Here is a 21,731-nt window from a genome sequence, read left to right as displayed (position 1 = left end):
AATGGAATCACATTCTTACAATAATAAATAATCAATAAAAAAACAATAATGGAATCACATTCTTACTCCTTAATGGAATCACATTCTTACATCAATAGCTGAACACGAATCAATCATATTGAAGAGATACATATACGGTGCTCGTTGTACCTTATTTATATGATAATGAATAATGATCTGGCATTTTCCTTTACAAAATAAACTTACACAATCAAGCGTTTTCTTTTACAAAATATTCTCATAAGTTCCTTCACAAGATAGACTTGAAAAAACAGGTGATAAGAAACAAATATAACTGAAATAACCAGGCAATACCACAACACTACAATGGCAATATGATGACAATACAAATGCAATAAGGGAGCAATACAATGGCAATACAAAAACTCCACATTCCCACTATATATTCATAATCTACAACATTTTACAAAAAGGACACGACATCCTTAATGGAATCACGTTTTACACTCCTACATCGTCAAAATACTCTCGAGCAAGGAATAGGCGGAGAGGCTTTTGTAAAAGTTGAGGATGTAAAAGATGTTCTTGACTTGAAGGTGGATTTGTTACTAGCCAAAGGCTTCTTAGGAAATTATTTTCCTTTCACAACTCTCCAAGAGCTAATCCGGCAGAGTGACATAGGCATAACTAGTGACACTTGAGTACATTATGAACGCCAGAGAACTCAGATAAATCACCAATATAATTGTCCTTCATAGATTAGGCCTAACTTTATCTCAGCACCTTAACATGTTGGTGACAGGTGGTTTGAGCTCCAACCACTTCGTGAAATTAACCAAAATAAAAACCATTCTCCAAAATTGATACTTTCTCTTCTGAAATTAGAAAACTAACAATTTTGCTAAAGACAATTTTATCTTTTTCTGCATGAGTAAACAGTGCGGATTGAGATGACTGAGATAAAGGTTTAATGATCTTCCTTTATTCAAAAAATAACAAACATATCTGGTTTTGCATAGTGATTTTTATTTTGGGTCATTTGAGCATAGAATCCTTCAAGATTTGAGTATAGTTATGATAATTCCTCGTGATGTTCTGAGACCAAAATTGAACTTCATAATTTAACCCAAAATTTTCATAGAAGTGAAAGACACATAGCCTGACAGTGACATAACCAGCTGGTATCAGACCAATTATGGTTGCCAGAAAGAAATGTGTTTGGCAAGGTGGGAGTCAATCGTAGAAACAACATGTAGTTCAAAAGTCCCTCTCTTCTTTTAGCCACCTGGAAGAAAAAATAAATGACTTGCTCCTACTTTTGAAGTTAGTATCAATGAGAGATATGGAGACATTTGAATTTACCTGGTTTTGGAAAAACTGCAGCTTGTCAAGCTTAACAAAGAAGACAATGGGCCTCCCTATCAACTTTGACAAGAAATAAGAAGAAGATGCACTAGCAGTGGCATTGAAAACCACCAAAGATACACCTTTTAAAACCCCAAAAAGGGAACCAGCAAGCAAGGACATGAATACAGTACCAGAGGCAAAAACAAAAGCAAAATAAATAAACCAATCAATGCCAAACAGTCATTGCAACAAATGAAAAGTAGGGACAATGATTTTGTGGGGTAAACAGTAGTAGTACAATATTTTTGTGGTTTGGAAGCCTCTCTCAAGATTCCATCAACCAATGTGCTGCACTGTGCTGTCAAAATTTTCAACGACAGCAAATGACCACAAAAAATGCTCTTCATTTTTTTTTCTTTTTTAACTCTTCCTTCACTTCTCTATTTATTAATATCTCCTTGGATTTGTTTCAGGGTTTTCCCTTTTGTTTCCGGTACCATTAAGATCACGAACAATATAACTACAAAAAGAAAAAGAAAAGTATCTCTTACCAACCATCTTGGAGACTCAGGAATGAAAAAGAGACCGAAAATGGTCACTGCACAGGGAACTAGTCCTGCAATCACCACACAAATGAGCACTCTACTACTATATTAGATAAGTATTCTAAAGCATAGTCTGTCTAAGTAAATCACCTATTAATGCTAAAGCCCTCCAGCTTTCTAGTACCCCATTTTTGAAGGAAATGGACACTCCAGAAATGATCATTAACTATAAAATAAGCAGAAGACAAAGTTAGATATGATCCAATCCAAACCCATATAGTTTATTGCTGAACTGACCCACATCAATTTCTTGCTTAAATTATCAAAGCTAACTCACAAAAGAATTCTACTAGCTAGGTTCAAGGATTGCATTTCTTGTTACATGTTTACCTGATTATAGCAGTTAATCTTCCTCCAAGATTTTTTAGTGCAATTTCAGCTATGAAAATAGGTACCTTATTATCCAGGAATTGAAATAAACCGCTGATAATTATCAAGAGCTGTATGTATGCACATACATACACATAAACAAAGGGGGAATCTTTACAAAGAAAACTGATCCTTTTTTAATAAAGAAGACCACTCCAAGATTTAAAACATACTTTAATATATCTTATTTAGCTCCAGCACTATAAACCCATATGCAATTGCTCATCTACATGAGAACAGGACCAATAGCACAACAACCTAGAAATAGACAATTGAAAGAATCCCAAAAGAAACACACATTGAAAAGCTCACAAAATGATTTCCATAAAAACAGAAACGCAAAGGTCCAAATGTAATCAGAACAGAGAGGTTATAAATAAATACCTGGATGCCCCGTTTCAACGATCGGTGACAAGAATCCGATAGCTCACTGTGGGAAGAATGGACATTTTGGAATTGATCCACATCGAGCTTCTTGTTAATGTTCCCACAGTGAAGTAAATGCTATCAGAAGGCAGCAAATCAACTATGATTTTGTCCATTGTGTCCATTATTTCTTCTTCAGGAAAGAAAATATAAAGGATTAAAACTTAAAGGACATGTATTCATGGCTTTGGCTAAGCTTTTATTTTTCTGGGTTGGACTTGTAAGACGAGATAACCCTAGATAGGGGATAAAGATTGAGTTTTTTTTGTTGGGAAATTGACACAGAGATGGGTTTCGCGAGAGTGGGAGAAACAGAGTGGTGGTGGTCATGGAGCGATGGTGGAGAGATAAAACGCTGAGAGAGGAAGAGAGAACGCAGAGAGCGAGGTCAGAAGTTTTCGCTCAACAATCAATGGCCAATAGCTCCACAATAGATATGCTTTTTATGGAGGGCAATTATGTAATTTCAAGTCCCAAAGTGATTATATCAGAATAAGATTTGTAACGTGATCATTTCAGAATACAATTTGTGAAAAGTGATTATATCAGTATATTTCCCTATAATTTTTTGCTGATCGTGTGTATGCACACCTACGGTAACCTCATATACAACTAATAAAAAAGAGTCATGTGTTAAAATATATATAATAAAAAATATATATAAATTAATTATATTGGACCGGTTTTGTGTAATGGAAAATCGAAACCGAAATTGATTTGAACCAGTCTGATTTGGATTTTTTTTCGATTCTTGACTTTTTGGTCAACTCGATTTTTTTTTCGGTTTGGTTCGGCTCGGTTTTGCAGTTCCAATGCCCACCCCTAGCCACCCATATCTGGTGGTCAACAAATCAGGAAAATTAATGATACTTCGTTGCAGATACAAGACGTATTGCGTGTATTTCATGTGTATATATATGACTGCATTCTATTGAGGGATTCCTCAAATAATTTTATTTGAGGGACGCCTTTAAGGTACTCTACAAGCTTTTTTCCAATGATAGAAACCATCTATTTTTTAGGTTTTTATTCAAAGATCATCCTTTCAAAAAATTAGACAAATCATAAATCATTTAGACATCTAATTATGTCCTACAAAATTAATGAACACGGTACTTTAAGAAAGTACTAAAATTTCAAAAGTTTAATTGAGTAGTCAAATGATATCGGATTCAAGTATTTTTTGCAGAGATGATCTTCAAATGAATATTTACAAAGTAGACAGTTTGGATTCATGAAATAAAGTGTATGGTGGGCCTCTGCAAGTACTGGCGGACCTACAAAGGCACAAGGAGGTGCATATGCACCTCCCTTTGCCGGAAAGAGCTTTGAAGGTTGTGGAATTTGCCCCTCAGCTCTACCGTGGAAGTGCCCACCACAATCTGCTCGAGGAAATGCCTTTGCGAAACTCCTTTTTGTTTGTTGTGTTGTTGGGCTGTTACACACAGCACAACCCACATGGTTCTTTTTTTTTTTTTTTAAGTCCTTGGCCAAAACGACGTCGTTTTGGACTAGGGCAATGAAAAAAAAGTAGAGATAAAGCCTTATATTCTACGGATAGGAACCCACTACCAAAGCACAATTAATGTTATTAATAATTTAATATAAAGAGAGTCCACATTCACTCCGTTTAAATTGAATTGAAGAAGCCAACAGACCCAAATTGCAATCGCAAGGTCTCTTTTTCTTTTTTTTTTCCCTGGTCTTTTTTTCTTCTGGTTTTTTATTTATATATATTTTTATAATATGTTTTTTTTTTATTTTTTTTTTATGTGGGTCACTTTGTATTTTTTTAATTATAAAGTTATGAAACAGTAGTAGTAATCTTCATTCAAATATTGCCCCTTATCTGAAAAATTATTGGGTCTGCCACTTGTCTACAAGGGTGTCCCTAAATAAGCTTGTTTGAGGGATCCCTCAACCGAAGCTCACTATATATATATATATATATATATATGTATTATCTGTATTAGATTCGGAGATACCCTAAACCCTAAACTCATACAAACTACTTTTCCATTCCAAAGGAAGTTGGAAAAGACTTGTTTGGAGAGGAGCTACAACTTGTAGCTTCTCTAAAACGCTAAAATTCGTACCAAGTAGAAAGGAGAAGAAGCATGCATACATCCGGCCTTGCCTAGGGCGTCAGTGTATGCCTTGGGGCCCATTATTCAAGGGGGCCTCAAATTTTTAATTTTTATAATAAGTGTTATATTATATTATCATAAATTGATATAATATTTTTCCATAATTTTTAGGAATAGGATATTGAGATGAATATGAAATTTTGGAAACAAAGGATCCATGACGAGAGTTTTAAAAGAAATTCTTTGATATTGGCTTGACTTGCATTCTTGAAATTCTTTGACTCACTGCTTTGGTATCCATAGTTGGACATTTGTTTTCATTATTTAGGAATATGGAGGACATTGCTCAAAGTCTAAAAATATTTTCGAATAAATACTTTCTCAAAAAACCCAATGCTTAGTTGATAAAACAAGAAGTATACTAGTATTAGTGATTAATGTGTGTAGGGCACACTTTAAATTTTCGCCCTGGGCCTTTGAAAACTCAGGACCGGCCTTTCATGCATATCCCATCTTTACCACTAGAAAATCTCTCTGTTAATAACAAAAACCCTATTCAAGTCAAGACACAGCCATTGAATATAGCCATTATTGTTATTTAAAAAAAATAGGAAAACCCCAAAAAGCCCAAAAAATAAAAGAACAAACAAACAAACAAAGAAATAATGTTTTTGTTACGTTGCCCCTATCCCCATGTTTAAAAGTCCAAAAAAGAGATTCGGCACCACCATAGTTACTTTGTACTTTCATTTTTTCCATCAATAATTATCATCGTTTCTTCTAAAAACAAAAATCCAAAGAAAGAGGACTTGGACTGAATGCGTGGGCACTAGTGGGGCTAGAACTTCTGCTATGGACCTTCAGATGCAAACTGATGTTGGCTCTTCCATTTATGCAGCTGAACCATGAAATTACTCTTTTGGAATGGTCGAGACTGTTCTCTCAACCTAATTTTGAAGGGACAAACTGTGTGGTCATGATGTTGTTTGTATTTTCAAAACCAAATCATCTCCACAAAAATTTGGGAATTTTTTTTTTTTTTTTTCTTCCAATGCTAGTGTTGACTTTATTGTAAGAATACTGGACTTGATATTGGCTTGGACTAATGCTAGCTGAAGATAAAGTCAACACCAAGTCCAGTATAATAGCTAGTGTTGACTTTATTGTAAAAATACTTATAACAGTTGTCTAAGATGCTAATTGCAAAGAGTGCTTCACTTGTGAGCTCTTTCTCATCCAGCCACAAGTATTTATAAACAGAGCACTAGCAGGTCAGGTGTCAACCAACAATGAAAGTAAGTGCATTACACAACATAACGGTAGGTGATGTATCGTCCTGCAGTCTCACTTGGCCGGATTATCTTCATAACTTGTCCACGCTTAAGCCCGTAATATTTTGCAACTGGATCAGTCAACTGAATACGAGGAAGCTGAATTCCATTGACCCCGAAATATATACAAGAAACAATTAGTATCCCAATCGGTTTGGTTTGCCACTGTAAACTAAGATGTGTTTGAAACATACATACATGAAACATCACAATCTTAAGAGGGAACAAAAGAAAGAAACAGTTTGTTAAAATAGTTTGGAGGGTGTAAAGACACATTAAGCCTAAAATGCAAGTAAATAAGCGGACCCCGAAGAACAATAAAATCACTTAATTTAACTTTAATAGATTGTGGCACATGTTAGTGTGTATGCCTCTAGATATAGGTCAGGTCATGGCATGTGTTACATAGCATCCTAATAAATCTCTTCAATGCAAGATTAGCATTGTTTAGTACTCACCTGTGTCTCTTTCACAGTATACCTCTCCAGTAAGGTCTTCTTTTCCTCATTCGTAAGCAGCTGATGCTCAGGAACTAGAACATGTTCTGTAACATTCACCATCAACTCTGGCTCCTACACCGGTGAGTTAATAGAACAAAAAAAACATGAATATCCTTTAAATTTGTGAACAATGCACGCTGCAATTATTATCCACCACACAAGGGTGGAACTAGTATGTATATATATATACGGACAAGAAGAAACAAACCTTCAACCCAAGTTGAGGTTGAAGATGTCCCGGAAATAAGTAAATCAAACACTGCAATGAAAACCCTCAAGACAGACCTAGTTTTAGGCAACATAGTGGAACCTAAGACGGACCTGGATTCAATTTGTTGGAATTGCCAATTGGGTCTCTCAAAACTAGCTAACATTTATCAGATAACCCCATGCATCCAATCTGTCACACTAAATTATAGGCAATATCAATTTGTCATATTTGACTAATACTATTGAGTGTATTTGATGAGATACATTTTCCTTTTAAAAGGCCCTTGGAATGGAAACCAGCTAAGCATGTTACAACAGTGATGTGTCTGTAGAAAGAAACTGAAGTAAATCATCATATTTCTGATACTAAGACTTTCCCAACTAAGAAAGCTGATGTTTCTGGTACCTTTCATTTCCATAGATCCTTTAATAGATTATGGTGACATTCTCAAGATCTCAGAAACACAATTTCATCAATCTAACAACAGTTTTAAGCAATAAACTTCACCTGAAAAACCTCCATGTGGAATTTTGACGATATTTCGCTTATACAGGTCCTTGCCATGGGAGTCATATTTTGTTGAGTAACCAAGATTGCTCTGGAAACATTCTCCGATTTCATGCGGTTGGTGTAAGTTTTTATGGTCTTGACCCCAACCTTTGGCTCTTCAGGAAAGAAGACGTAAAGCTGATACAAAAGAACAAACAATTAAAGACCGAATGACACTACAGGCTGCATCTACTGCAACAAAAGGCATCATTGAAACACCTGATCGGTGCTGTCATTTCGTTTTGTCTTATTGATAGTAAGGTCTTCCCTTTTCATGTTCTCTCCATATTTGGCCTTGAACTGTTCTCTTGTCATGTTGATCTCAAAATCTCCAACTAAGTATTTCCGATCTCTCAGCATTTGCATCACAGTTCTTCGAACTCTGTAAAGCCTTGTGATCTCTTCTTCTGGTAAAACCATCTTCTCACTTAGAGATTAAAAACCCCAGCTTGTATATACAAATACGTAGCTTCCAAAAACTGCTTTTACATACAACTGAATATGAGATATTTGTTATCTCAATATAATCACATCCAAGCAACAGCATGATCAAATTTCAATAAATAACAAATTCAACAATTCCATTACTCTTTCCGCAGAAAACAAGGCACAATGTACTGAGGATATATTGGTTAACTTGGAAAATTTGTGCTCTGTTCGGGCACTCGAAATCATTTACCATGACCATACTCAGAAAACAAGATTTCCAAATCACAAAAAACCACAAACACAACACATCCAAAGCACATTTCGATTTGGAAAAGACCTTTTTTTTGGAGAAATTGTAACTTGTAGCTTCTCTAAAAAGCTGAAATCCATACAGAAGTAGCAAGGAAAAGGACATACAGAGCCCATCTTAATTTTACCACTAGGCCCCAATCCAAGACACATATACCAAATCAACTTCCCAAAACACAAACTTGCCATTGGATGATAGAAACCCAGAGTTATTAAACTCAAAAATGATCTGTTCCTATCAGTAAATAACCAAACCCCACAAAAATGTGAGCACCTCCCACAAAAATTCCAACATTTTGCTTCCGAAAGCATAAGATTGACACCATAAATCCACAATCAATACAGGAAGAGGAATACCTTTTTGGCCCTTTGCAGCAAACCAAGCCTCCGAGTCCGAGATTGGATAGGAAGTGCTGAAGGGGGTTATGATCTTGCCAAATATGCAGAAGCATGCAAAGCATGAGCTGCTGCCACCTGGAGATTATAGCAACTTACGTGTACAGTTCATGATGGCAAGGCCTTCCTCCTCTCTCTCCTGTGTGGGCTGTTAAGTAATGGGCTCTTAATCTCAAGCCTGTTAAGTTTCCTTTTACATTTTCTTTCCTATCTAAAAATGAATTTTTGGCCAATTAATAGGTTCAAAACATTTGACTAGAAAATTATGAATTGGCTATTGAAAATGAATATATTTTAACATCAATTTTAATCTATTTTTTCTCGAGTAGAAATATTAATAGGGGTGGCATTTTAAACCGAAAAATCGAAAAACCGCAAAAACCAACCGACAATTTACCGCAATGAAACCGCAATCGCGGTAAACCGAACCGCATTTGCGGTATTAAGAACCGAACCGCATTTGCGGTTGCGGTTCTTGATTTGATTTTCAAAACTTGCGGTTACCGCAAACCGCAAAGTATAGCCACACGGATGATGAAGTTGAATTTTACAAGAAAAGAGTTCTTCAAATCCACTCACCACCAACACTTGAGTTTGTAACTTTAGTTTGTAACATTGGTGCATTGCATTTTCCTTTTAGTTTGTAACTTTAATTAACTTTGAATTGGATTTTTCTTTTTTGTTGTAACTTTAATTCATTTTGCTTTGCATTTTCCTTTTGGTTTATAACTTTAAAGGATTTGGAATTGGAATGCTTGAGAAGTTTAACTTTAATTGGAATGCTTAGAATTGTAACTTTAATTTTCTTAGGTTGTGAATGCTTGAGAAGTTGAGGAGATTGTGAATTTATATATGTTTGAGAAATTGAGGTTGTGTATTTATTTATTTAGGTTGTGAATTTATATTTTTGTGAATGTTTGAGAACTCGCGGTTTTAAACCGCTAATTCGCGGTAACCGACCGCATTTTGAGGTTTACCGCAATGCGGTAAACCGCAAAACACGATCGGTTTGCGGTTTTAAAAATCACCAAACCGCAAATAGTCGGTCGGTTTGCGGTTTGAGTAAAAATTCACGGTTACCGAACCGCAACCACCCCTAAGAAATAATATAAATTGGTTTCCAAATTGTTTGATAATGTACTTTATTCTTAACGCGATCTTTGTGTTCTCCAAAATCAATTAATATGGTTCTTTAAGAAAGTACTAATATTTCAATAATTCAATTGAGTGGTCAAATGATATCAGATTCAAGTGATTTTTTGTAGAGATGATCTTTGAATGAGTATCTACAAAGTAGACGTTTGGATTAGTGAAATACAACACAGAATGAGCCCTACAAGGGTGTCCCTCAAATAAGCTACTTTGAGAGATCCCTCAATGGAACCTCTCCACCATCAAAAATTATAATTAAAAGAAAAATCAGATAATGGATACTATTTTTATGAAACATAACTACCCATTATCTTTTTTACTTCTAAAATAAATTTAATTTTTTAAAAAAAACCTCTACCAGGCGCTTTTTCGCGTGTGGAGAGACTAGTATATTTTAATATAAAATAAATCGTAGGGATCCTAAAGGTAATAGCTGAGTAAGGTGTTTTGCTGCTTTTCTAGGATCCATTATTTGCCCAAAGAAATCGATGGCTTGTTGGTTGGACATCACTGTCCACAATGGATGACTTGCTAGCACAAGAAACTTTGTTTCGTCATCTATCAACTCCACCACCACATGAGGTTCACAGGTAATATATTTCTCCAAGGCTTTGATACCAAAGGCCCTTGTTAATGGTATTGTTAGAGGTATGTTTAGTGGTAACATCACTTTAACACGTGGTTCTGGAGGTTCTGTTCCAAAACCACCTCTCTTCTCAACTGCTTCTCTTTCCACTTCCACACTTGGCTCATGATCGACAGATAGCTGTTTAGCCACTCCATTATTCTTGCAACAGAAAACAGCTCGAGCATCCCCAACATTTGCTACCACCTGTCCATTGTTGTCAATTAATATTGCAGCAACTGCAGTTGAACCATCTACTAAGCGCTTCTAACAGTTTGAGACTGCTTCTCTAGGAAGTATTTCTGCTCATAAGCGCTTCTAATAAAAGTGCTTTTATTATAAAATTTAGAATTTTCATAAAAAATTAAAGTGCTTCGTGAAAGCACTTGGGAGTGCTTCCTGAAGAAGCACATAGTAGGTGCTTCTCCAGAAGCGCTTCTAAACTTTTCGCCAAACGCTGTCAGAAGCACTTTTAGTTATCGAAAGCTCTTTTGTCCCTTCCAAAAGCACTCCCAAACAGGCCCTAACAATCACCATTATCACCGTACGGCCCCCATACCATGGAGTTTGGTCTAATTCTTTATTTTTCAAGTATCTATAAATAGAGTTAAAACTATTATTTCCTAATTAATTTTTAATTAGAGAAAAAAATTCAGTACATTTTGTACTATTGTTTAGCTAAAGAAATAAATTAGTTCGAAATTAATTGGTATGCATTCAAATTCATTTCATTAATAGGCAAGCGAGTGATCTTAGAGGGAAATTGTTGTAATTAATTAATATGACAATTAAAAAAGTTTCAAGTGACTTTTGGTTCTAAATTTTGGTTATACTTGTCTTTTTATTATTTTTATTATTTTTTATTTTTTTATATATACAAAGTTATAGTTGTCCTAAATGCTCATTGTAGTGATCAATGTCTAAAATATCGATGGTTTTAGAAATATCGGTAATTCAAAAATACGGATATTTCGATAGAAATATTGGGATATTATTAATATCGATAAAAATCATGGAAATTGTAAGAAAAATTTGGAAACTTTTCTTGAAACTTGGGAGGATGTTTATATAGTCAATTATCTATTACTTTATCACAAAAATTGGAAAGAAATGCATTGCATGACGGAGTTAATTGAGTTAAGTTGATTATAGAGCGAGCTGACAAACACTGTAAGTGTAGAAAATATGTAATAATTAATTAAAGAAGATTAAACACAGCATAATCATTTATTTATAATGATTTACTACAATATTTTACACTTTATACATTGCATGGTAAGATACATAAGTGACTTAATACCATATAGAGTACCTATAAGGTTCAAATTTGAGTTATTTACACTAACACCTCCTGAGGTTTCGGTTTTTTCACAAAACTCCTTGAGGTTTTAGAAATTACAATAACGCCCCCTGAGGTTTTAAATTGTTATCTCAAAACTCATTTTCATTTATTTTCCATTCAAAGATTGATGATTTTATAAAACAAAAATTCTCCAAATGACAAAGTTGACATTTGAGATTAGATTGCATATACTTCATTGAGGTTAATTTTGTCATTTGCATAAGTCGAAAATTGATTTTCGAGCAAATATACTCATATGGGGTTTTGTGAAAACAAACTGAAACCTCAGAGGGTGTTTATATAATTTTTTAGACATGAGGGGGTTTTGTGAAAACGCAAGAAACCTTAGGGGGTGTTAGTATAAATAACTCTTCAAATTTTTCATTGTCTTCATTATCCCGATATTATTGATATTATAGCGATATTTTGTTGCCAAATATTGCTGAAGTGAAAGAAATTATCGATATCGATATCTTCCGATATTTATATAATATATGTATGAATACGTTTCAAAATATCCTTGACTCCAAAAAATAATAATATCCTCAATATTTTGTCGATATTATTGATATTTTAGACTATGACAGTGATCATATAGTAACGTTAGGGCACCCGTAGCACGAACACCCCATTAGGCTGAAGTGTCGGAGTGTCTGACACATGGACAAGCCTCGGACATGGCTTAGACATGAGTCAACGGTCAAGACGCAGTCAAGACATGTTTTGGACACGGACCGGTCAAGACACTTTTAGACACGGTTAACTGAAGTCATGACATGGCAGGAACCATTTTGGAAATTTAAAAACAAAAACTGGGTCACAACATAATTATTGAAACAATTGTGGGCATATTTGAAATAGTTTTAAAAAGTGTGCTTTTCTTCTCTCCCAGCCAGCCGCATCTTTCATGAAAAACACTCAACTTTTCTTCCCTCCCTCTCCACATATTTTTTCTTCTCATCTTATTTTATACTTGAAGTTGAAACATCGATAAATACTTACGAACCGATTTTTTAATTTTTTTATATCAGTTTTATCATATTTTTTTTAGTCAATTTTTTTTGTTTAAATATGCTTTCTTTCTTTGTTCCTTTGTAGCAAAGTTGATATTTTTGGTTGACTAAAGATACTGATAACAATTCGGTCAAGTGGGTAATTCATTCACTTTGTTTCTTGTTTTTTTTTTAATGCTAAACCAATTCTTATTTTATGAGGTGGGAAATCGTTTTATGTGTGAATATATAGTGCTTTATTTTGTTTAGGGAAAGATGAGTAATGCTAATTCAAATAAGGCCTCCTTTCATGCTCAATCATATTTTGTGGTGTATTAATGATTATGTATAAATGATGAATATGAGTACTTTGTTTTGTTTTATTGTATTATGACATTGAAATATTGAGTATGAATTATTTTTCAATATAAGTATATACTATTATAATTTTATCACGATTTATTATTATTTAATTGTCGTGTCATAGTTGTGTCCGTGTCTTAGTTTTTTGAGATTTTTCATGTCGCCGTGTTGCCTTATCGTGTCTCCATGTCCGTTAGTGCAACATAGCTCCTATCCCCAACCCGCCATCTTTCTTTGTTTCTTTTTCTTTTAGGTTGTTCATGTTTACTCTCAAATCAGATTTGAAATATTTTAACCGATTGAATTCTTTTAGTTTTTCAAAGTGTTTTTAATAAAATTAATTGTATAAATAATTTGAATTTTTTTATTAACTTTACAAAAAATATTTCAAAATTTATGTAACATAAATGAGAATAGTAGAGCCAGTTTTATTAAATAAAGGCAATATTATAAACTACTTTAAATTAATGTAATTTACCAGAAGAAACACTCAAACTTAAATGCAAGAACATCGACTCATTACTCTAACCAACACGCCTAACTCACGTTTGAAAAATTCAACTTTGAATGTGAAACAAAAAACAAAACTAAAAAGGTAAGCCTTTGTTTAAAAAATAAATAAAAAAAATCTGAAACCCCTATTACTGCATCACATACGAGAACCCATGTGATATAATTAACTGACCTTCCATTATTTGAAACACCACCAAAGTCACACAAACTCCTCTCACATACCCCATTCTCTCTCATCAATTGCTACAAAACAAAACCTGCCCCTATTGGTGCATTTAGTTAGTACCACCACCACCTCTTGTCCCCCAACCCCCACCTCCCTCTCTCCCACGCTCTCTCTCTCCCCCTCCTCAACCCCTCAAAACCTACAAAAGACTACCCACAAAAACAATACAAAAAAACAAAAAAAACCCAAAACCACCACTAACCACTAACCCAAGCCCACATACAAAAATGCCAAGCCAATCACCACCCAACCAAGTCATAATAATCGGCTCATAGTCTCTTTAGCCACCCACCCTCCACCCACCGCCTCACCCACACAAGTTATTATTTTACCAAATTACCAACAAATTGCTGATGATGGTGATGATGATCAAATCAAAGAATGACAAAGATAATGGGCAAAGTCAGACAGAGAAGGTGGACCTGGCCCCCCACCTCCCTCTCCCTCTCCCTCTCTCTCTTGTGGTGGTGTGTGCGCGTAGGTTAACTAACCCCCACCCCCCTGGCGCACGTTAGCCACCTCACCCCCACCTAAGCGGTGGCCTCATCCCACCGCTCATCTCACCCCACTAGATCTCAAAATCAGCCGCACACCCTCCACCCACCCACCCCCACCCTACCCTCTTTAACCCACCACAAAAACAAATCAATCATGCTACCAAACACCACTTTCTCCTCCTCCCCAACCCTCATCCTTATCCTCCCCACCTTTCTCTATACTGCGCCGCCTCCCTATACTTCACCCCTCCCCTAAAAAAACCAACAAACATCCCCATCCTCCTCATCTCCTCCTTCTCCTCCTCCACAACACCGAACGCAAACCCAGCAGCAAAGCAACCAACCATGGCTTCTTCTCCTCCATCTTCGCCCCAAGACGACTCCATCCTCCCTCTCCAATCGGACCCACCGCAGGCCGTCCCTCTGGCCCTCCCGGCCCCACCGCCGCCCCAAACCCAGCAAACCCCGCAACCAAACCCAACCCCTCCCTCCTCCCGCCGCCTCCCTCCCCCTTGCTGGTCCCACGAAGAGACCATCGCCCTCATCGACTCCTATCGCGACAAGTGGTACTCTCTCCGCCGCGGCAACCTCAAGGCCACCCACTGGCAAGAGGTCGCCGACGCCGTCGCTCACCGCTGCCCCGCCGCTTCTCCTCCCAAGACCGCCGTCCAGTGCCGCCATAAGATGGAGAAGCTCCGAAAACGGTACCGGACGGAGATCTCGAGGGCCAAGTCCATGCCTTTGTCCAGATTCACCTCTTCCTGGGTCCATTTCAAGCGGATGGACGCTATGGAGAAGGGTCCCGCGGCTGCGAAGAGGGAGAACTCGGAGAGTCCCGGGGAGGAGGACGAGAATGATGAGAATGAGGAAGAGGACGATCAGGATCAGGAGCTGTATGAGGAGCTGAGATATGGGTCGAATATGAAGAGCATGAGCAAGTTGTATAGAAATGGAGTTGGGGTTGGAGGCAGTGGTGGAAGTAGTGGAGGTGGGTTTAGGATTCGGATCCCAACTGGGGTTAGTATAGCTCAGCCCGGGACCAAGGTTTATCCGAAAATGGATCCGAAATTCGGTTTGAATTCGAATTCGGGATCGGGTTCAGGGCCGGGGTATGGGAGTGCTAAGGTGATGAGGGAGTGTGGGAATTCGGTGAGGCCTGGATTGGGGAAGAGGGAGAGGGAGGGGAGAGAGAGGGAGAGAGACCCCGTGGCGGAGATGGTTTCGGCGATCAAGGTTTTGGGAGATGGGTTTGTGAGGATGGAGCAGATGAAGATGGAGATGGCGAGGGAGATCGAGACGATGCGGATGGAGATGGAGATGAAGAGGACCGAGATGATTTTGGACTCGCAGCAGAGGATTGTTGAGGCTTTTGCCAAGGCAGTTTCAGAGAAGAAGAAGAAGGCCAAGCGAATGCCCTCCCCGGAGGCATAGCTGGGCTTGCAGTGGTTGAGTTTCCGGAAATTCTAAAGGAAGAATGAGCTTCCTGTTCATAGCAGCCAAATGCCTTTGCATCTTAGGGACTAAGATTGTGAGTTTATTAGTTGTAAGTTCTGTGTTTAACTTTCGCTTTCAAGCCACTTTTTACCATTATTTTCCTTTTAAGTCATGAGGAGAATGTGAAACTTGATCACTTTAGCTTGGTTCTGGTCCTTTGTAGCGATTGTAGCTTAATCTTTGTAGTTTGTAGTTCGTGTAGTGGAGGAAAACTATGTAGAATAGTTGTTGTCTCTCTGTTTATCTCTTGGTTTAATGCATAGAAGCTCTAGCTGTTAAAATCTTACTCTTTTCTTTTGATCCGATAGTAAGAATGCTTGCTTTATAATAATGGGAAGAGGATTCTTTTGTTTTGGTTGGGCATCTTATCGAGCTTTGTTTTGGTAGTGAAAGGTGACTTTTTGATAGCTTTTTATGATGTTTTAGTACGGATATAATATCAACTCTAGGAAAATGTTCTCTTGCTTGGCACTGTGAATCTGGACCATTGATCAGGTGGATTCTTGCATGAATGCGTTGCCCCGATTCATAATTTGGCAACAGAAGTATTTGTCTAGCAAGAAAACATTACCCATCGATTCTATTCTGTAAGTGACATACTAAATATGTGCAAGCTTTTACAAGATCTTGCAGTGTTCCCTGGTTAACATATTATGATTGGAGAAGTGCGAGTTGATTTCATGGATGGTCGAGACTTTTCGTGTAATATAAAACTTTCTGCTTTGAATAAGGTTATTTGCTGGCTCTCTGTCGATAGTGTCAATACTTTATCTGTGGAAGTGAATGTTTCCTGCAGTAATTTTTTCTGGATTTGACTGGCTTTAAAGTCTTTGTTAAACCTTGGAGGTCTGACATGGTGAACTACATTTGTAGGATTCATAAGAGGAAAAATGAAGCGTAGTCTCGGAGCCTATCAGAAAAGTTAGTTTTAAACGTTCATGCCCGTTTTCCAGGATTACATACTAGATGCAAGCCTTTCCTTAATGTTTCCTTTGGAAATTCTTATTTACCTGTACAGAACTTAAATGGGGATCTGACTAGAACGTTGGTAGTTGGGTCATTGGTTGGTTTAACCCCTTTGCATAGAGTGTGGTTATTTGGTACAAAGTTGTTCTTTGGTTACCACGCTAATGCTATGACCACCTCATGAAACCAAGTTTGGGATACCTTGGTAATATTCTCTTTCTGGGTTGTTGATTCATATTTGTTTGCCCTTTTAATGATCTTTAATTGCTTTGCCTCACGTTTTCTATTTCATAATGGACAAATTGACTTGATTTTGGATTTTTCGGGTAATGTAAACATGCATCATTGGCATGTTCATGTTTTCCGGTCATGGTTAGGTTTTCCGACCTAATTCGTATGTTGATCCCTGGTCATGATCGGGTTTTCCGACCAAATTCATATGTTGATCCCGATTTGTTTTGGCCCCAACTATGCCCCAGTTCATGCCAAACACAAGAAATATTTTGAGATTGTTGTGACATAAGGCGTTAGGAGGGCAATAATGTGCCATCAATGAGACATTTGTTTGACGGTAGGGGGCATTAAAGCATCACAACGAGGCATTGAGCTACCAATTATGAAGGGGGGCATTGTGCTACCAATTGTGCCACAGTTAAGCTATTAGCTAATAATTCAAGGGTCACCAAAGAGAAAAGAAACAATACACAGTGATGAAGCTAAATCAGATTGGTGAAGCAGCTTTAGATAGCTGCCATGACCATTGGGCCACTCTATTGGAAGTCTCCTTTCTAAAGCCATAACTCACAGGCATTTCGATGAATGTTGTTTGGCTTCACAAGGGGCCTCAATGGTTCACTTCTCTTATAGATGCAGACATAATCGTCAAAATTATAGAATCAATTTATGGGAATTTTTTGCTATCTACAAATTTAACAAGAAACAAATCTACCTAATAATGAGGAACTCATACATGAGAAATTATAGAATACTACGGTAGTATGACCACGTGGTATATCTTGTACGCGTGTTATAATATGAGTGGACGACATGGTTTATTTTCCCTCCTTACAGGGAATAGTATCTATAAATATCCACTTATATTATAACATGTGTACAAGATGTACCATGTGGCTGTACTACCGTAGTATTTTATAACATATCTTCTTTGCTGCCTTGTATTTTAATAGCCTGAGAAAGCAGCATGAAACTTAGCATGATCTGAGCAAATTGGGGAGAATTCTTTAACTATAGCCGACTTGGATCTGCATTTATGTTCTTACTTTGCAATGTCATGAGTTCGACTTGATTCTTCGGACCCATAAATCAACGGGTCTCTCCAAGACAGAGACGTTAATGCTACTCCAGACCTCCTGTTTGGATGGAAGCTGGGCAATTTTCTCTGCAACTTCCATGTCTTCCGGAAGAACAGAACCGAACACGGTGTATGCTTTTTTCCACTCAAAATGGTTGGCAAGGCTGATGAAGAATTCTGGGCCAGAACCAATCCAGGCAACTGATCCTCTTCTAACGGTGTGAGAGACCTCTGTTGGAATGTTCTTAAATATGATCCCATGTGCTTCAAGTGTTCCTTGTATTAATGCGAAAGGCGGGCCAAATGGAGCCTATAGAGCTTACATGAGAAACTTCTGAATGAGAAATAAATACTACATCAAATCCATCTCTTGAGCAATGATATACTACAAGGGAGGAAAAGGTAGTACTCTAAATCAGCAAGATGAAAACTCAGTTGTAGCTTCAAGTTATGAGGTCAAATAAACTTACATTTTCTACATGGTTTCCTAGCGAGTCCCAAAAACTTCCACGGTCTTCTGCACGATAAAAGTGGCAACCTGCATAATGAGGTACTTGCAACATCTCAAGAATATAGGCAACAGAATGTGGGGCACAATCAGGAAACAGCTGCATAAATTGAAGAACAAGAGAAAACTTAGATGTTCCAATCATACAGTTTAATATGAGTACAAAAACTTAAACAAATATACAAGCCATTTTTCCTATGACTACAGTATCAGCATGACATAATTGTAACAAAAACCTTAGCTCAGGGTTTCCAGATAAAAGAGATCAGGCATCTAATCCGGTAGTGAAAGCATTTACCTTTATGCGAAGAACACCATATTCTGTTTCCAAACCAACAATACCCTGTTGAGCAATGGATTCTGTGAGCAGACAAGTAGACATATGAAAGAAAAAAAAAAAAAAAAAAAATTCTAGTCTAACTTCATTGCAGCAACTGCTATAATATATCAAGGATTGAGAGATTCATCGATCCTCCACTTGCAATGTCTTTTTCACAAATGATGAATTATACTACTTTTATTCTATAAGAATCTATGAAACATATATTTTTAGTTCACAGTCATTTTTCTACACAAAACACATCAAATTTCTTGTCACCTCCCTCTTCTTCTCACATACTATTTTTCCTTTTCTTCAGAAAAATATCACTTCTTCCCTCCACCTCTCCTCTTATCACATTTGCGCCCCTCTTTGTACGCTCATTAAACTAACTGCCTATTTCAAATCATTACCTCCCTTACTGAATACACAATAATTTTTTTCTAATTTTTACAATCTCAAGTTACCGACTCACCTGAACTAAGCTTCTCCCAAATGCAAGCAGTCAGCTAAAAGGAATCAAAGGGAAGCCACTCTATCAAAGCCAGGTTTCAGAGCAAACTACGTTTGGTTGTTGGCTTACAACACTTCCACTGCACTACTCTGAATATTCATACATTCATTGTTTTTGTTATTTGCAATTATCTTTAATATTAAACAGGCATGTGTGCTTATGTCAACTAATCAACTCCTAATAAAACATGAATAAAATTCTCATCAGTTTACAGGTGCAGCAATGCCTTAAAAAACATATAGAAAAAAGAAACGCTTACCAGATTACATATGGGAATACATAGTAACTAGCATAGAAACTAGTTACTCTGATCTGAAAATGACTTTGAATTGTTTTGTCTCATAGAAGACAAGTTCATATATCACTAAGGAAAAGCATAATAAGAACTCTCTGGCACATATTCGTAAGATAAACCCCTATATATAAGAACTCTCTGGCACATGTTCACAAGACAAACCCCTATATACAAGAACCAAAATTTTGACAATGTACAATATATCATGTCATTTGTGCTTGTAACTTTGTAATTAGTAATTTAAAACCAGAGAAACGTAGTACAATGCACAAAAATATTCACCTCTCTTTCTCCAAAGATGAATCCAGAAGTCCACATAACTAGATCACCTGAGTCTTTCCGATCAGGCTCTAAGGTATCCTTTTGTTTCTTTAACCAACACTACAAACATGCATAAGAGAAGCATCTCATAACCAAACCAATTAATTCAACTCAAGGATTTACAAAGAATGTAATCAATTAAAACCAAAAGTAAAAGTGGTATGCAAGATGCTACTTTCCACAATGGCCAAATTGATGTTGGTAGATATACATTTGAATCCAAATTTAAACACAACCCATCCATTCAAATATCAATAACAGCGACAATCACCTGAAATTGGAAAACACTCAATTTCCATTCCCAATCAGTGCAGATAACTTGCCCACCTTTTCCACCTTTCTTTTATTTTCAGACCAAAATTGCTTCTTTCACCAGTACATTATATTCTTGTACAATGTATGAAAATTACACAACCCCATTATAAATTTCCATCTAAATTAGCTCACAAAGCTTCCCTTGAATTGACTAGAATAGACCAATACATAACAGATTTAATGAAACTGTTCCTGAAAGCAAAAGAGACAGAGAAACCATACCTCACCAAATCTAAGTCCACAAGCCACTCTGTTCCCACAAAACACCCAACTATCACACAAACAAGGCCCACCTTGATCTCCACACATAGCTTTACAAGCCATGCAGCATTCTTCAGAAGAATTGACCTTAAACTGAGAACCCCATTTCACAGCATCACCCCAAAGCTCCAAATGCTCAATCCCTCCACAACATTCTCCATCTTCTCCATCTTTTTCTTCACTCCCCAATGGAACTTCACCGCCATTCTCACCCAACTCTGAAACCGAATCAACAGTTATGCTATTGGGGTTTGAGACCATAGACAGGAAAAGATACACCATGCAACAGAAGATTGCACCCATCAAGAAAAGGGCCAGAAGTGCAAACCGGCCGAGTTCTGAGTCGCTCTGCCTACGACCCATTTGATTTTATGGAATGAAATGAAAAACCCAGAAACTATTCAGCTTAATTCTTTGGGTTCATGTTGTTGGTTCAGGAAATTTGATGAGATTGATTCTGTGACGATGATGGAACAAGCGTTACTAGCATTTGGTGACACGTTGGCCTTATTTTCGTTCGGTTCCACCTGAAACAGTTACCAACCAATCAGTAATGTGCAGAAATTGGATAAATAAAGTTGGCTAAAGTGGATGTATTTTATACTAGTTCTTTCGAATTCTCTTACTATAGTTTAGATTAGCCCCGTATGTGAAAATTGGTTTTATTTTTTATTTTATTTTTAGAATTTAAAAAAGATAATATAGATAGTTATGTTATATAAAAGTATGATCTATTATCTTAATTTTGTTTTTAATTTTAATTTTTTAATATGAAATTATTATATTATACTTATTTAATTAATCATTTCAATTCTTAATATTTGAATTAACTAAGGGTATTTTATGGTATTTTAAATGTTTCAATCTTTTCTGCCTTTTGTTTTATACTAGCCCCTTGGCACATGCGTTTTGGTTTTATTTTTTATTTTTATTTTTTTCCAAATTAAGAAAAGATAATATGAATAGTTATGTTCCATAAAAGTAGGACCTATTAATTTGATTTTGTTTTTTATTTTAATTTTTTAAATATAAAAAATGTGAATTTACTATATTATCCTCATTTAATTAATAATTTCAATTCTTAATGTTGAATCAACCAAAGATATTTTCACAATTATCTGCCTTTTACTTTATATATATAGATATATAGATTATATTAATATAAAATATCGCTTGTATAAATAAATTTTAAAAAA

General features: G+C 36.4%; 3 protein-coding genes across 5 annotated transcripts; 1 reads left to right on the top strand and 2 right to left on the bottom strand.

Annotated features, from left to right (window-relative positions):
- Positions 1–5,855: 5,855 nt before the first annotated feature.
- LOC103331534 (DNA-directed RNA polymerases II and IV subunit 5A-like) lies at positions 5,856–8,609 on the bottom strand. 2 transcript variants are annotated; one of them, XM_008234165.3, is made up of 5 exons: positions 8,482–8,609; positions 7,606–7,865; positions 7,345–7,524; positions 6,585–6,698; positions 5,856–6,225 (listed from the first exon to the last, which is right to left on the bottom strand). In XM_008234165.3, exons 2-5 carry the CDS (start codon positions 7,804–7,806, stop codon positions 6,100–6,102), a joined length of 621 nt encoding a protein of 206 aa, XP_008232387.1. In that variant the 5' UTR covers positions 7,807–7,865; positions 8,482–8,609; the 3' UTR covers positions 5,856–6,099. The 2 variants fall into 2 exon arrangements, with proteins under 2 accessions (XP_008232387.1, XP_088907607.1); XM_089051481.1 differs by having other exon boundaries at positions 7,606–7,881; positions 8,482–8,507.
- A 5,082-nt stretch (positions 8,610–13,691) lies between these two features.
- LOC103331547 (Alcohol dehydrogenase transcription factor Myb/SANT-like family protein) lies at positions 13,692–16,010 on the top strand. Its single transcript, XM_008234180.3, has one exon. The coding sequence runs from the start codon at positions 14,576–14,578 to the stop codon at positions 15,659–15,661; it is 1,086 nt and encodes a 361-aa protein (XP_008232402.3). The 5' UTR covers positions 13,692–14,575; the 3' UTR covers positions 15,662–16,010.
- A 1,367-nt stretch (positions 16,011–17,377) lies between these two features.
- LOC103331535 (uncharacterized) lies at positions 17,378–21,179 on the bottom strand. 2 transcript variants are annotated; one of them, XM_008234166.3, is made up of 5 exons: positions 20,497–21,175; positions 19,921–20,019; positions 18,809–18,853; positions 18,473–18,610; positions 17,378–18,312 (listed from the first exon to the last, which is right to left on the bottom strand). In XM_008234166.3, exons 1-5 carry the CDS (start codon positions 20,896–20,898, stop codon positions 17,980–17,982), a joined length of 1,017 nt encoding a protein of 338 aa, XP_008232388.2. In that variant the 5' UTR covers positions 20,899–21,175; the 3' UTR covers positions 17,378–17,979. The 2 variants fall into 2 exon arrangements, with proteins under 2 accessions (XP_008232388.2, XP_088907606.1); XM_089051480.1 differs by lacking the exon at positions 18,809–18,853 and having other exon boundaries at positions 20,497–21,179.
- Between the last annotated feature and the right edge of the window lie 552 nt (positions 21,180–21,731).

This window comes from Prunus mume, linkage group LG5 (assembly GCF_029339155.1).
Source record: "Prunus mume cultivar Tortuosa linkage group LG5, ASM2933915v1, whole genome shotgun sequence".
Lineage (NCBI taxonomy): Eukaryota > Viridiplantae > Streptophyta > Magnoliopsida > Rosales > Rosaceae > Prunus > Prunus mume.
This window is presented reverse-complemented; position numbering and strand designations above follow the sequence as displayed.

What these genes read in the sequence shown, in the direction of transcription:
- LOC103331534 (XM_008234165.3), bottom strand. Translation starts at nt 7,806, where the DNA reads ATGGTTTTACCAGAAGAAGAGATCACAAGGCTTTACAGAGTTCGAAGA. An exon ending in GAAATGACAGCACCGATCAG is followed by an intron (nt 7,525 to 7,605) that starts GTGTTTCAATGA and finishes CTTTTGTATCAG; the next exon opens with CTTTACGTCTTCTTTCCTGA. An exon ending in ATACTGTGAAAGAGACACAG is followed by an intron (nt 6,226 to 6,584) that starts GTGAGTACTAAA and finishes AATGGAATTCAG; the next exon opens with CTTCCTCGTATTCAGTTGAC.
- LOC103331535 (XM_008234166.3), bottom strand. Translation starts at nt 20,898, where the DNA reads ATGGGTCGTAGGCAGAGCGACTCAGAACTCGGCCGGTTTGCACTTCTG. An exon ending in TCATCTTTGGAGAAAGAGAG is followed by an intron (nt 18,854 to 19,920) that starts GTGAATATTTTT and finishes ATTGCTCAACAG; the next exon opens with GGTATTGTTGGTTTGGAAAC. An exon ending in ATGGTGTTCTTCGCATAAAG is followed by an intron (nt 18,611 to 18,808) that starts GTAAATGCTTTC and finishes CAATTTATGCAG; the next exon opens with CTGTTTCCTGATTGTGCCCC.
- LOC103331547 (XM_008234180.3), top strand. Translation starts at nt 14,576, where the DNA reads ATGGCTTCTTCTCCTCCATCTTCGCCCCAAGACGACTCCATCCTCCCT.